Here is a 14,065-nt window from a genome sequence, read left to right on the forward strand (position 1 = left end):
TGTTTTTCATGTTTGTTTATTCGGTGCGTTCTAGAGGCTAAAAGCAGCGAAATAATCGGAGGATAGGGATTGGGGTTAAGCTTATCGATTGAATTATCATTAGGAGGTTAGTCGATGATTTAGAGGTGGGCAGGGGGGTGGAGGAAAGGAAGGAAACAGTGGGAGGAAAGGTTAGGGGCTCAAGGTGCAGGGGGGAGGCCGCCGATTCCCCAGGTGGGCCTTATGAGAGGTAGCTAGTTAAAAAGCGTATACAGCAAATTAAATACATTATTGTGGTAATGGGGCGACAGAAGTATAGGTCTATTATACTTATGGCAGTTATAGGAAATGTAGGCAGCTTGCCCTGTTCCAGAACTCCCTTTGATATTCATTCTATTCAGCAGCGGGGCCAGGACTTCTCAGAATTAAGTGATGGGTCATTATACTTTAAACACCATGGAGAAGCCTAGATTGGCAATTAAACAGCTCTTACTGACACTCACTTGTGCCACCCTGTGACCCCCTTTAGATTGAGATGTTGGAGCTCCGGGCCCTCAGCCCGCTAAATTGGTGCAAGGCTCTTCTCCTGACGAGAGCGGGCTCTGAAATCTGCCGGCTTCAAAGGGAGAGAGATCATGTATAAACCATAATGTGGGTGCACCGTGGCTCACAAAAAATAAGGCAGGAAGAGATGAAATGTTACAAGTGCAAGGGGGAAAATGAGAGAATAATGACAAACCTAATGCAACTCAAAGCAGGATTGTTGCACAGGAAAATGCATCCCACTGCTTGTGCGTAAAATCAAGGCCGGCAGATGACATCCAGTTAACAGAAACGTGTCAACAGTGAAGTGAAGCGAGCGCGAGCAAGAGAGGAGCCCCTGAGACAGCCAGAAACAAAAATTAGTTGTCCTTAACAAGTTAAGGTTCATCATTATATTCTGGCTTGGAGCCATAAAGGCAGACGGGGGTATATAATGAGCTGCTTAGAATTTTTAGGGTGTTTATTGCATTTCATGAAATAGTTGTCTGCAGAAAGGAATTTCTTAAGCAAAGGTATGCATATAGATCCCCCCCACCCCGCTACCCCACCGCCCCGTTTCTTTCTCCGCTATGCATTTTTCAGATATATGAGTATGTGTGTAGGCATGTGAACTTGGAAGCATTCGTTCCTCATGGCCGCGTCGGAAATTTTGCCCCACCCCAGAATGTGCTCGAACTGCGGTATCTGCCTGTGGTGTTTGCTGTGGATACACGCGCACACACACACACACACAGTATTTTCTCTCTCTCCCTTCTCTCACCCTTTCTATCTCTCTCCCCACCCTCCCCCTTCTCTATCTCTCTCCCTCTCTCCCCACCTCCTCTGTTTCTCTCTCGCTCCCTCTCTCCCCACCTCCTCTTTTTCTCTCTCTCTCTCTCTCTCTCATATGTCTGTACACATATTCTCATTCAGCAAGAAGAGAACATATGTATTTGAGGAATGTCAAGCCTTTAAAATTCACAGTAAAAGCTGCCACTCTACCCACCGCTTCACCCAAGGGCTTCCAAGAACACATGTTCTTAACTTATGTTTCCTCAGAGGCCCTTGCGCAGTGGGAAGGAACAGGGTGTAACATAGGAGCCCAAGTGCCTCCCGAGGGTTTGCTTTTCATTTTTTCACAGAAAGGGAATGGAGATTGTTTGGCTTTTTTGTTTCTCTCTCTCTCTCTCTCTCTCTCTCTCTCTCTCTCTCTCTGAGTTTTTCTCCCCCCCCCCCCTTTTTATACCCTAAAGGATCTACATGGTTCTTATTAAAAAATCATGTCATTGTTACCAAACTCTGACACTGGCTTCAATTTGTAAAGGCAGTGGCAGGAGAGGGCCACATCAGGGTAGAATTTCTGAGTCAAATATCCTCTGTGATTCTGAGCCCCTTCAAAAATCTACATCATTCACTGGCATCTTCTCTATTGATCGACGAAGATTCAGTTAGTACTTTAATTTTTTTGTTTTACCCTTTTGCAGATTAACATTTGCTGCATTATTTGGATTAAACAGAAACTGTGTTCATCTCCAGTCCACATATGAAAAGCCCCTTGTGAATATAGGGTCCTCTTGAAATCCCATCTTGATAAACCCTTGTGAGCACTCCCAGTTGCCACCGCCATTGGCTGCCTAGAGAGCAGGTGTCCGTTCTCCGGACGGTGCGTGAACTGTTCTGGCTTGGATTTGTTAAGAAAGCATCAACTGCTTGACCCGGGTTCTCCTTCACCTGAATAGCACCCGGCTGGCTCACGTGTGTAATCTGCCTGGATTGGAGCCTGGAGGCAGTCATTTTGTTTTCGTTCAGGGTTCTACCCCTTTGCCCCTCACCCTACTATTCTCTGTGGTAGTATTCTTTTAAAAAGGGTGGTTCTTGTAACCCAAGCATATCAGAAAATGTGAAAGCTGTTTGATCTAGTTGTTAGTTCACAGATGGGCCAAGATGAACATTTTACAGTTAGCACGTGGGGTGCCTGGGAGGCTCAGTCGGTTAAGCGTCCGACTTCGGCTCAGGTCACAATCTCGCGGTCCGTGAGTTCGAGCCCCACGTTGGGCTCTGTGCTGACAGCTCAGAGCCTGGAGCCTGCTTCCGATTCTGTGTCTCCCTCTGTCTCTGACCCTCCCCCGTTCATGCTCTGTCTCCCTCTGTCTCAAAAATAAATAAACATTGAAAAAAAAATTTTTTTAATTAGCTCTTTATGTTCTGGCTAGTCTATACTGTAGGGAAATGCCAGTTCAGGGCCTAGTGGGGATTTCAAAGAACTTTCTTAAAAATGGACAGTTTTAGAGGAGAAAACAACCTTTACGCATATATTTACAATTTTGATAGTCATTTGGAAGGGCTTTGAATGCATAGGCAGTCTATTAAGTAAAAGTAATTTAGGAATCCTAGAATTTTAGTGCGGGAAAGGGTATACAAATCAGAATTCAAAGCTTCATTTGTATGTGTGTATAAAATACAGATTTTTCTTTCTTTTTTTTTGTTTGTTTGTTTTGCATCTTTCCCTAAGAGGATACAAGCTAATTATTTAAAATGTCTGTGACTTGGGGCACCTGGGTGGATCAGTCAGTTAAGCGTCCGACTTCAGCTCAGGTCACGATCTTGCAGTCCGTGAGTTCAAGCCCCGCGTCGGGCTCTGGGCTGATGGCTCAGAGCCTGGAGCTTGCTTCCGATTCTGTGTCTCCCTCTCTCTCTGCCCCTCCCCCGTTCATGCTGTGTCTCTCTCTGTCTCAAAAATAAATAAACGTTAAAAAAAAAAAAATTAAAATAAATAAATAAATAAATAAAATGTCTGTGACTTACGATGAGAACCAGATGGGAAATATTTGGATTTTCCCCGTCTCTCTGCCTCACTTTCTCTCACTCCTGTCAAAACGATGGAGGCACATCGGCAAAAGAAAAAGAAAAATTTTATTGCACTCCATCCACAGAACGAGGCCCTAATGAGGCCTGCGCAGCATTGTCAAAAATGTGTGTATACTTCGACCACGTTAATATTTTATTTAGCTGTCAATATTCAACAATAGATTTCACCTTTCATTCTAGAGCTGATTAGGACTTAGGAGATTGTCTTCTTAGATGCCACTAATAATGCCTCAAAAAACAAGTACACGTGTGATTTCCAATAGGTAGTCTAAGCCTCCTTTTCCGCCCAAGTACATCCGTTATATTTGTCTTTCGCTAAAGATGTTAAAAATCATAATGTCTCTTGTCAGTAGCAATAATGAAGGGGAAGATTGGCTTTAATGACATTATGAGAATCATTATGTTTAATTTATCGCTAATTAATGCTGACAGGTTTCATATGCCTTGGGTTGCTTTCATGTGAGTGTTACGTGCTGGGTTTTTTTTTGTTTTTTTTTAATTATGTGTACACATCCCTCCCCATTCATTCATTTTGATTCTGACGATTTACACAGCTTCCTGTCTTCCAGGTTCCCTCCCCATATGGTCCCACCACATCACACTCTACACACGACCGGCATCCCCCACCCGGCCATAGTAACGCCAACCGTCAAACAGGAATCCTCCCAGAGTGACGTCGGCTCACTCCATAGCTCGTGAGTGTTGTTGATCTTTCGGCCGCTCTTTCCTTCCCCATCTTGTCTAGCCCATTTGTTGATGCGGTGGCCATTGGGTGGTAGCCCGGCCCATGGTTAGCCAATGGGGCGTGTGCCCCTGGGAAGCACCCGACTTGGGTGGCCTCTGGACTCTGAGAGAGCGCATCGCTCACGGTTGGCACCAATGTGGGTGTGCTTGCGTGCTTGGGCGGCCTGGGGTTCACAACCACGTCCCCGTCTCTCACCCACCACGGAACGCTGAGAGGCCTGGCCTGAGAGCACGAGAAACCCCCGTTGGGAGCGAATCGGCCACGCCGTGCCTTCCCCTCTGCCTTGGGAAAATTGTGTGTCTGAGACACTTGAGGAAGTAATTACGAAATCTCTCTCTTCCCCCCACACCCTCGCTAGGATGTTTTCGTTCCGTTTTCCAGGGTGGAGAAGACTAAAAGTGGAAGCGTGCTTCTCGTTCAGGACTGCTGGGTTTGGGCGTTGAGCAGACAGGGAGACGGGTTCTCTGCTGTGGAGGAAGTTGGGCCTTGCAATCGTTTATTGGGTTGTGTCTGTCTATTCTGTCTGTATCCAGAAAGCATCAGGACTCCAAAAAGGAAGAAGAAAAGAAGAAGCCCCACATAAAGAAACCTCTTAACGCGTTCATGTTGTATATGAAGGAAATGAGGGCCAAGGTCGTGGCCGAGTGCACGTTGAAAGAAAGTGCCGCCATCAACCAGATCCTGGGGCGAAGGGTAGGTGGTTCCCTCCCTGGGCAGAGGGGGACGAACGGACCGGGGCCTGGTGGGTAGCATGACACAGTGTCCCCGTCCCTTCAGTCACGTTCTGACTCCTTCATTGGTCTTCATGGAGTCAGGACCAGAAACCCACATTCGAAGGATCTTCTGAACGCCCTCCGCCTTCATCCTCCCCCAGCCCCAGAGAGAGCACAAACGAGAGAACGAGAGAGATGACCCATCGGGTTTCGTTTCAGCGCTCCCGTTAGTGCCAGGACCCTGCAGATCAGACCCGTTTCTCATCCCCGGCCGCGGTGTAGTTTGTGATGTTTTGCATGCCTCTCCCCACCTCTGTGTCCCCTCCAGTGGCACGCGCTGTCCAGAGAAGAGCAAGCAAAATACTACGAGCTGGCCCGGAAGGAGCGACAGCTTCACATGCAGCTGTACCCCGGCTGGTCTGCGCGGGATAACTATGTAGGTGTTCGTTTTTCTCGGAACTAGAGTCTGTGGAGACGGGTCGAGTGTTCATCTGCCCAAGGGGAACGCTCCCTGCCAACTTGAATCAGGCCTCAGAGCCCTCCAGTCTGCCCACTCCTGGGACCAGTAGCATCTTGCCCAAGCGCCAGAGCGGGGGGCGGGGGGGGTGGGGTGTTGTCTTGGCTCCCAGTGTGGCTCCATCAGCGTGCCATAGTTCTTAAAGGAGGAGGGAGGAGACCAGGGTTCCGTTGTTCTAGCGTGGGACCCATGGGGCTGCCTCGGGGCTGTCCACACCTTCTTGCCCAGGTCTTTGAAGAGACGTAGCCCTAGGATCTTCCTGACTGGGGCTTCTGTGCTTCTCAGCACCCCGGGGGCCTTACAGGGAAGACCAGGAGGTAGGGGTGGAGAGAGAGGGCTTGGTTCCCCACACGTCTTCCAACAGTCCCTTGGCCTTTAAGAGGGAAAAGCAAAAGTTGTCCGATGCCGTGGTGCGGTACAAGTTGAAAACCTAGTTTGTCCTGAGAGGAGCATGATGGGAGGATCCCTGAAAGCAGCCAAGGGTCGTCACCCTCTGGAGGGGTAGATGAAATGCCTCAGGGCCCAGGAAAGGTAGGAAGGGGGGCTGTGCCGAGTGACGTGTCTTCCTGGGCTCAGTGCCGTCTGCAGGATTTGCCCAGTTTCCCCTCTTGGGTTTTGCAAAAACACTGTAGGATTGTTTCTACTTATCACCGGGGTTGTCATACTTGTGATTCCTGTTCTCTCAGAAACTGGCTCTCCTCTGGAGACCTCTGTCCCCTCTCCCTGTTATCTCTTGATCCGCAGTTTCCCCAGTAGCGTCCTGAGTGGGCTCTCCTCTCTCAGTGGAGGAGATGTCTCTTATTTCGCCCCAGACGTTAACTCCACGGCATCAGGTTTTATAACGTGGTCTTGAACCGTCCATTCTTTGGGATGGGAAAGACAAGACTTGCCCGAATGCGAGCAGTGGTCCCTCCTCCGATTTCTTGTCAGTGGCGTGGAGCCACGGAGGATTCTTTCACTGGTCAGCGCTCCCGACCTAGCTCTCCCACAGACGATGTCCGTGGTGAAGACGCTCTCCGTATGTGGGTTGAGATCAGTTCAGTCGGTGTGGGTTGTGAAGGTAACTGCACACACAGCATCTGGGGACTCGGAGTTAAATCAGACGCGTGTACTCTCAAAGCCTACCTGCCATCAGGAAGCCACAGACATCCACGTGACTACGTGGGCCCCAAGTGGCCGCTATTTTCTGCTTGCTTTAGCTGTTTCTCCTACCTTTTGACACGTGCTCGCTGCCTGCTCTTCGAAGGGGGTGTGGAGAACACTGAATGTTGGGCTTGACCCCCACGTCTTCATCACTGCCCCCCCACCCACCTCCCTCTGAGCCCCCCTGCCCTTGGCTGGCAGCCCAAGACCGCTCCCCCTGGGAGCCGAATCCGTGCCGATGCCTCTCCCTGGAATGTCGGCCGTGGTCAGGGCCCTTGTCATTCACAGATGGTCACACACGGGGTCTTAACTGCTTGGGACCCTTTACATTTGTCCTCAGCCTGTGTGCCGTGGGGAAGCCTTTCTTCTGGAGCGGAAAGGAAGAGGAGGAGAAGGTTCGTGCTCACCCACAGGCTTGCTGCTCACCCCCACCTGACCTCGAGGTGGAGATTTACAGCCGCAGCCTCCACATGAGCGGCCGTCTCATTCCAGGACCCCTGTTCTCCTGGTTTCTTCCGGGGCAGAAGCTCTTAAGATTTCACCTCCAGCTTCTACCTGCTACAGACCCAATTCTTTGAGTGATCTAGGGTGTTGGCACAGAGACAGATTCTGTTCTGCTGTCGATATCGCTTCCCCAGCAGAGATGGGGGTCAGGGTAGGGCCTTCACGTACAGCTTTGCAGAACGCGCACTGCACAACCCTGCAGAGTGCCGTGTGCACTCTGGTCTACGTGCATGGTGCCCCCTGGAGTTGGGCAGGGGGCCACCTCCACAGAGATACAAGGCCAACTTTGGGATAGCTCCCGAAGAATGCTGCTGTTGACCTCCCTGGGAGTCAGTTAGACAGGTATTGCCCCGGGCTTTTCTTGAAGTGCTTTCTAGGTTTTAGAAGGTCCGTCAGGCACTGCCAGTGACTTCAGCTCAGCTCCGTATTCAGAAGAGGTTTAGTGTAATAAGGGAAGCCTCTGACAGGACTTGAGAGACCGTTTCATTTTTAAAATTTTGTTTGTTTATTTATTTATTTTGAGAGAGAGTGTGCGTGCAAGTTGGGGAGGGGCAGAGAGACAGGGAGAGAGAGAGAATCTCTTTCAGCTGGGATCTCAGAGCCCGATGTGGGGCTCAAACTCACAAACTGGGATCATGACCTGAGCTGGACACTCAACCGACTGAGCCACCCAGGTGCCCCAGACTTGAGAGAAATTTTAAAGGTAGATGTAGATTTGGGGCTGAAAGAGCTTTATTTCTTGAATGAGGTACTGTGAGACTCCTGTCAACAATGGCTCCTTACACATGGCTGTGAACACACACACACACACACACACACACACACACACACCCTCCTCCCTCCCTCCTGTGCCCCAGGAAACAGTCTGGAACAGAGGTCAGAGTCAAAGGTTTTATGGGTTTGACTGTGGTGGAACTTGTTAACCTGGGGAGTTGTCCTTAACTGACTTGACATAGAAGTTTCTATACGTTACTCTGGTCATTGTAAAGTCCAGAAAGTCCTGGAAAGCTTCCTGAGCCTCTTTCACGTTCCTGCTTGTCCAGTCAAGTGGTAACAGAAAGCTTTATATCACTCCTTAGCAAAAACAGGATTGAGGAAGACAGTCCCACGTGGGTCGTGGGACTGGGCACGTTCTGGGGCACGAGAGAAAACAGCGTGGTCCCGTAGTGCTCTCTAATGTGTAACCTAAACTGACAGCTTTCCATGGGCACTAGAGCCTCCGACCACCTTTCAGAATATATCCGGGATATTGGAAACGGGTGAGCGCTGTATTAACGGAGGTGACCGCGAAGCCCTTGGGTGTGTGGGTGCCAGCACCGCCCGGAGTTGCAATGCTTTCCTGTGCCTGCTGTTCACTCCCGGCTCCTAAATACACTGGAACTCGCCCCTCCTGCCTGTTCCTAGATAGCCAGGCGGCACTTTGCTGCTCCCCTGGGAGGGACCCAGACACGAAGATGGGCTGTCGAGGCTCGTGAGAAGGCCCCGTGAACTCCTCTTTTTTTTTAATTTTTTTTTAATATTTAAGCTGCTCATCAAGGAACATGAAATGTGTCACAGTGTTTCAAACTCCAGGCCAAGACAGACTTCCCGAATGGTACGTGCCCGGAGATCTGAGAGAACAGAGGGGCTTTCTCTGAGAGAGACACTGTGGCCCTGAGCCCGTGGATGAAGCAAAAACCACGGCGTCTGCACCCTGAGGTTCTAGGGCCTCCCGGGTTGCCAGGTTTACCCCTGTGACTCGTCTTTTCTCTTCCGGACTTGCCATCTACACCCCTTGAGCACTTTGGGGCAGAGGCAACATTTAGATATTCTGAAACAGACGGAAGTGTGGGCCCGTCCTTTTACTGGTGACGTTTCAGACATACCGGGCCTCCGACTCCAACAGATAGATCTGATTCCAGATCTACGGAATTCCTCCCCGTTCCCGTGCCACAGCCACAGCCACAGCCACAGCCACCAGCAGGCAGTAAAGGTCCCAGGCTGGAGACTGTGAATGATCCCATGTAACTGATCCCCTGTAATCAATGAAAACCCTTCCCCAGAGGGCACGGGATTAAATACGAAGGCAGCACAGCCCCGTAGGTAAGCGCTGTGGAACCCAGGCTGCCTGAAGTTCCCACCCTGGCACCGGCCTCGGCTAGTCGTGTGAGCTCAGGAAATTCACGTAACCCCTCTGTGCCTGAGTTTCCTTACCTATGAAATTGGAAGGGGGGCGCCTGGGCGGCTCAGTCGGTTGAGCGTCCGACTTCAACTCCAGTCATGATCTCACGGTTCATGGGTTTGGGCTTCGCATCGGGCTCTGCACTGTCAGCACAGAGCCTGGAGACTGCTTTGGATTCTGGGTCTTCTCTCTCTCTCTCTCTCTCTCTCTCTCTCTCTCTCTCTCTCTCTCTCTCTGTCTCTCTCTGTCTCTCTCCTCTCTCCTCTCTCTCTCTCTCTCCCTCTCTCCTCTCTCTCTCCCTCTTTCTCTTTCTCTGCCCCTCCCCTGCTTGCGCTCTCTTTCTCTCTCTCTCTCTCTTTCTCTCTCAAATAAGCGTTTTTTTCTGCCCCTCTCCTGCTTGCATTCTCTCTCTCAAAAATAAATAAGCATTAAAAAAAGAAGAAGAAAAAGAATTGGGGCACTCGGATGGCTCAGTCAGTTAAGCGACGGACTTCGGCTCGGGTCGTGATCTCACAGTTTATGGGTTCGAGCCCCGTGTCAGGCTCTGTGTTGACAGCTCAGAGCCTGGAGCCTGCTTCGGATTCTGTGTCTCCCTCTCTCTCTGCCCCTCCCCAGCTCATGCTCATGCTCATGCTCATGTTCTGTCTCTCTCGCTCTCTCTGGAAAATAAACATTAAAAAAAAAATTTTAAAGAATTAAAATTGGGATGGTGCTGTAGTACCTGTTGTATAGGATGGCATGAGGGAAAAATGAGTCGATATGCATAGCGCATTTAGAATCATGCCCGGCACATAGTATGTGCTCAGTAAATGTTAGCTGCTATTACTAGTAAAGCCCCAATGAAGGCTTTTTTTTTTTTTTTTGATTGAGTATCAGGACCTCTTGGCTTTAATAAGGAGGAGATCTGCGTGGGGCAAGGGGGCTTTCTTAGCCCACATGGCCATCTCCACATTCATCTGTCCCTTGGCTGTGCGCTCTTGGGCCACTCCCAACCCTGTCCCTCCACACCTCCCTGAATCTTCCTTAATCCGTTCTTTTCTCCCCTGCTGTGGAATCAGATGCTCTGGGTCAGGTTTGAGGATGCACATAGGTAGGTGGGGAAAGAGGTCTTTCCCTCACCCTCTGCTGACCCCTCCTCTTCCCCTTCCGGGGCATGTGTGTCCCTCTAGGGGGTCAGAAGCCCTCTGGGCGCTGTGGGTGTGGATGGAGACAGCGCTGTGCTCCCCTCTTTCTGCCTGCCTTCCAGGGGAGCCCAGATGCCCTCTCCCGTCTGTTTCCTGAAATAATTGCTTGCATTTCATCTCTTCATCCAGGGGAAGAAGAAGAAGAGGAAAAGGGACAAGCAGCCAGGAGAGACCAATGGTAAGTTAGAACGAGGAGGAAGGAGGAAGGAGCGGTACTTACGAGGACCACTCTTTAACTTTAGGTTTCTCTCTGGGGGAGGCAGGAGAGACTCAAGGCCAGGAAGATGTGGGGGAACCCATCTTAGCCAGCCTTTTTTGTTTATGCATTTTAATTAATTGCTTCATGACTGCCCTTTTAAAGCTAGTAGCATTCATTGTTGCATGAAAAGCACATTGTAATTCTAGTGGAATGTGTTTTAAAGTAACTGCAGAGCCTGTAACAGGAGGGAGGTAGGCATGCCTGTGCGGGACGTATGCAGTCTGCTTATTTTGTGTGTGTCTGTGTGTAGGGATGAGGAAGGGGCCGCGGGAGGAGGAAGGGGTGTGTGTGAGTGTTTGATATTAACTGGGCTGTTCCTGAATGTTCTGATGCATGCCTTTACAGTGGTAAATTGCACCCGATTTAAATTAAGGAGGTTTGTCATTCTCTAGAAGAAATTAGAAATACTGCATAGGCAATCTCAGAAGGTCCCCTTGGAGAAGGCCAGGCTTTTACAAACAACAACAACAATTTTGAAGGCTTTGTATAATTTGTTCTTTTTTTTCAGAACACAGCGAATGTTTCCTAAATCCTTGCCTTTCACTTCCTCCGATTACAGGTGCTAATGTCATTTTGAGTCATTAAAATAGTCGATAAACTGTTTTTTAATTTTTCTTGCCATTATAGTTTTATTAACATTAAACACGTATGACATTTGAACATCCTTTAAAATGACCATCTACACGGTTTCGTATGTTTCGGTAGATTTTTTTTTTTTTTTCAGTTGCTTTTGTTGGTTTTTTTTTTTTTTTTTTTAATTTAATTTAATTTAACTTTTGCTTTGTTTATTTATTTATTTTCCCCATAACAGTTGTTTAAGCAGTGATGACAGTGACTTAGTGTTGAACTAACTGTGCAAATTGAATATGCAGTATTTCTTTAAAAGAGACTGGTTAAAACAAAAACAAAAACAAAAACCAACCAAAATGGAAGGAATTCAGTAATAAACCTCCTTAATCTAATGGCATTTTCCGTTGCTCCCACTAAGTTTTCTCACGCAAGCATGCATTCGCAGTATGATTATTTTCTCCTTCGCTTTTTTTTTATTTTAGTTTTTTTCTTCCTTTTGCTTTTCTGCTCATAATTTGCAAACCCACTAGCATTTTACTGACTGTACCTGCTTAAAAGCTGCTATGAGCTTCTGACTAACCCTGAACAGCTCATTCACACTGCCTGTTCACCATCATTTGTTCTTCTGTTAATAGTAATGAAAATCGGTTTAAAAAAAAAAAAAAAGAAAAGAATAAAAAACCATTTCAAAAGCTGCAATATCCCAGTACCACAACCCTTTTCTTTCTTTATTTCTTTCTGTTTTGTTTCGTTTTGTTCTGTTTTTATTTGTAGTTGTTTTTTTTTTTCTTTTAAACTGTTGTACTCTGAGAAGAGAAAAGCATGTTACAAACTTAATTCCCTCCTTCGCTTTATTTTCTTCTTTAAGAAAAACAAATTGAGAGAGAGCTAGAACCAAAAGAAAAAGAAAAAAAGAGAAAAAAAAGGAAAGCAGAACCAAAAGAGGAAAACTATTATTTAAAATTCAGTTTTTCAGTATCTAACTTCCCTTTATCCGTTCAAAACGAATCGGAGAGACAGTCCTTAAAGAAGGGATACTGCAGCTTTATTTGCAACAGCTAATGTCACCAGTTGAATAAGAATGTGATTTTTACCTTTTTTTTTTTTTTCTTTCTAATTAAAGAAAGTTAAAAATCGAAAGTCGATATTTTGTAATTAGTAACCAGGTCATTGATTTATTCCCTTTTTTATTTTTATTTTTTTCTTATTTGTATCTTTCTCTCCCCCCCCTCCCTCTTTCCCCCTCTCTCTCTCCCTCTCTCTCTCCCACGTCCTCCTCCTCTGCTCGCTTCTCTCTTGAACTCATTCAGACCTGAGCGCTCCTAAGAAATGCCGAGCGCGCTTTGGCCTTGATCAACAGAATAACTGGTGCGGCCCTTGCAGGTGTGTATAGATTTCCCAGATTCGCTGTGCTGGTTTGCAGCTGGTCTATTCGGTCCTTTTCTCCCCCCTTCTCTGGCCTGTTGCTTTGTAGCTCTGTGTGTTGGTCTTAGGAGACACGAGGGTGCGGGACACTGCTCTGTGAGGGATGTGCTTTTTCTCCCCGCTGCTGCTAGCCAAAATGCCACTGTAAAACAGCATCATTTGTGCCTCCTCGGGTCAGCGACAGCCAGCCCCAGCGCGCCCCCTCCCAGGGACTGTTGCCTGCCAGCCCCCTTCCTCCTGACAGTCCAGGATGGGGCTCAGTGACATCCATCGTAATCCTGGCCTAGGTAGAAGCCAACAACGTCACCTTTTCCCCTCCTTCTCTCTCTATTTTTATTTATTTCTCCTTGTTGTTTTTTGGTTTCTGGTTGTTGTTTTCTTTTTTTTTTTTTTTCCGTGTGTGTGTTTTATCGTTTCGTTTTATTTTATTTTTTTTTTCCTTTTGACTCATAGAAGTCTTTTTCTTTCATGTCCTTGGTGAGGAAAGAATCAAATAGAACCGAGGTGCTAGAGAAGACGAGTCAGCTGTAGCTGAGATGACACATCCAACCGAGCATGACCCACCATTGTGTTGTATTTTTTGTGTTTACCTTATGCTAACAGATGCAAATACTCCAAAGAAGTGTCGGGCACTGTTCGGGCTTGACCGACAGACTTTATGGTGCAAACCATGCAGGTATATTACCACTGTGAGGCCTTTGGGAAAATCAAAGCATTCTGTCCTTCTGATACCTTAGTGTGTCAATGTATTTTGACCTCATTCCCATCTACTTCCCCCCCCCCCCCCCCCCCCCCCCCCCCCCGGCATCAATGACTAATGATCCTCATCCTTCAAAATTTCCTTGCTAATTTTATGCCGTATCCTCTCCCCACTTCCTCTTTCTCTTTTCCCCCCACCTTGCTCTTGCAAATCCCATATCCGGATCCCCGGTAGGACTGAGACCACAACCTTAACAGACCAGGACGGGCACTTACCCTTTTGCTTTGAAAGCCAGCATCCTGGAACCGGCCCGGTCCGTGGCATGCGTGCTGAGCGTAGAGAGCCACCATTTCCAGAGGTTTGAATGAGCTCACACCTGGCAGCAGTAGCATCCCCATGCACTTGGGAGTCGAGACCCTTGGACAAGGGCTCCGGGGCAGGCGTTTTTTGGTTTTGTTTTGTTTCGTTTTTCTTTTACGTTTCAAAACCACATGTCTCTGTACAGAGGAGTCTGGTTAGCTTGACATTGTTTTACAGTGCTGAAAAGAAGCGTGGCATTGAACGGCGTGCACCAGCTGAAGGGCTGCAAGCGACGAGTCATGCAGTCCCATGCTGCAGCATTGCTAGCCTGCAGAATTAAAATATATATTGTATATACTGAGAGAGAGAGAGAGAGAGAGAGAGAATATATTGCTTCCAAAATGAATTAGAAGAGTGCAAATTAAACACCGTGTTGCACCTGCAGGTTTCCACCCAAGCTGTAATGTTCAGGGAA

At 47.9% G+C, this 14,065-nt stretch overlaps 1 protein-coding gene across 34 annotated transcripts in view; it reads left to right on the top strand.

The window, feature by feature from the left end:
* The window catches only part of TCF7L2 (transcription factor 7 like 2), a 250,272-nt gene that overhangs the window by 181,522 nt on the left and 54,685 nt on the right, over window positions 1-14,065 (top strand). For 9 of the 34 annotated variants that reach the window (XR_006209185.1, XM_042960715.1, XM_042960697.1 and 6 more), the window contains 6 exons: window positions 3,924-4,064; window positions 4,648-4,807; window positions 5,156-5,263; window positions 10,466-10,514; window positions 11,104-11,154; window positions 12,476-12,548. Coding sequence is in view for 33 of the 34 variants with exons in the window: in XM_042960715.1 (XP_042816649.1) it covers window positions 3,924-4,064; window positions 4,648-4,807; window positions 5,156-5,263; window positions 10,466-10,514; window positions 11,104-11,154; window positions 12,476-12,548 (582 nt within the window). In the remaining variant the exon portion in view is untranslated. Of the gene's footprint in view, window positions 1-3,923; window positions 4,065-4,647; window positions 4,808-5,155; window positions 5,264-10,465; window positions 10,515-11,103; window positions 11,155-12,475; window positions 12,549-13,077; window positions 13,268-14,065 lie in introns of those variants that run through there. The other 25 variants (XM_042960700.1, XM_042960706.1, XM_042960710.1 and 22 more) reach the window with 12 other exon arrangements.

The sequence above is a fragment of the Panthera tigris genome, chromosome D2 (genome assembly GCF_018350195.1).
Source record: "Panthera tigris isolate Pti1 chromosome D2, P.tigris_Pti1_mat1.1, whole genome shotgun sequence".
NCBI lineage: Eukaryota > Metazoa > Chordata > Mammalia > Carnivora > Felidae > Panthera > Panthera tigris.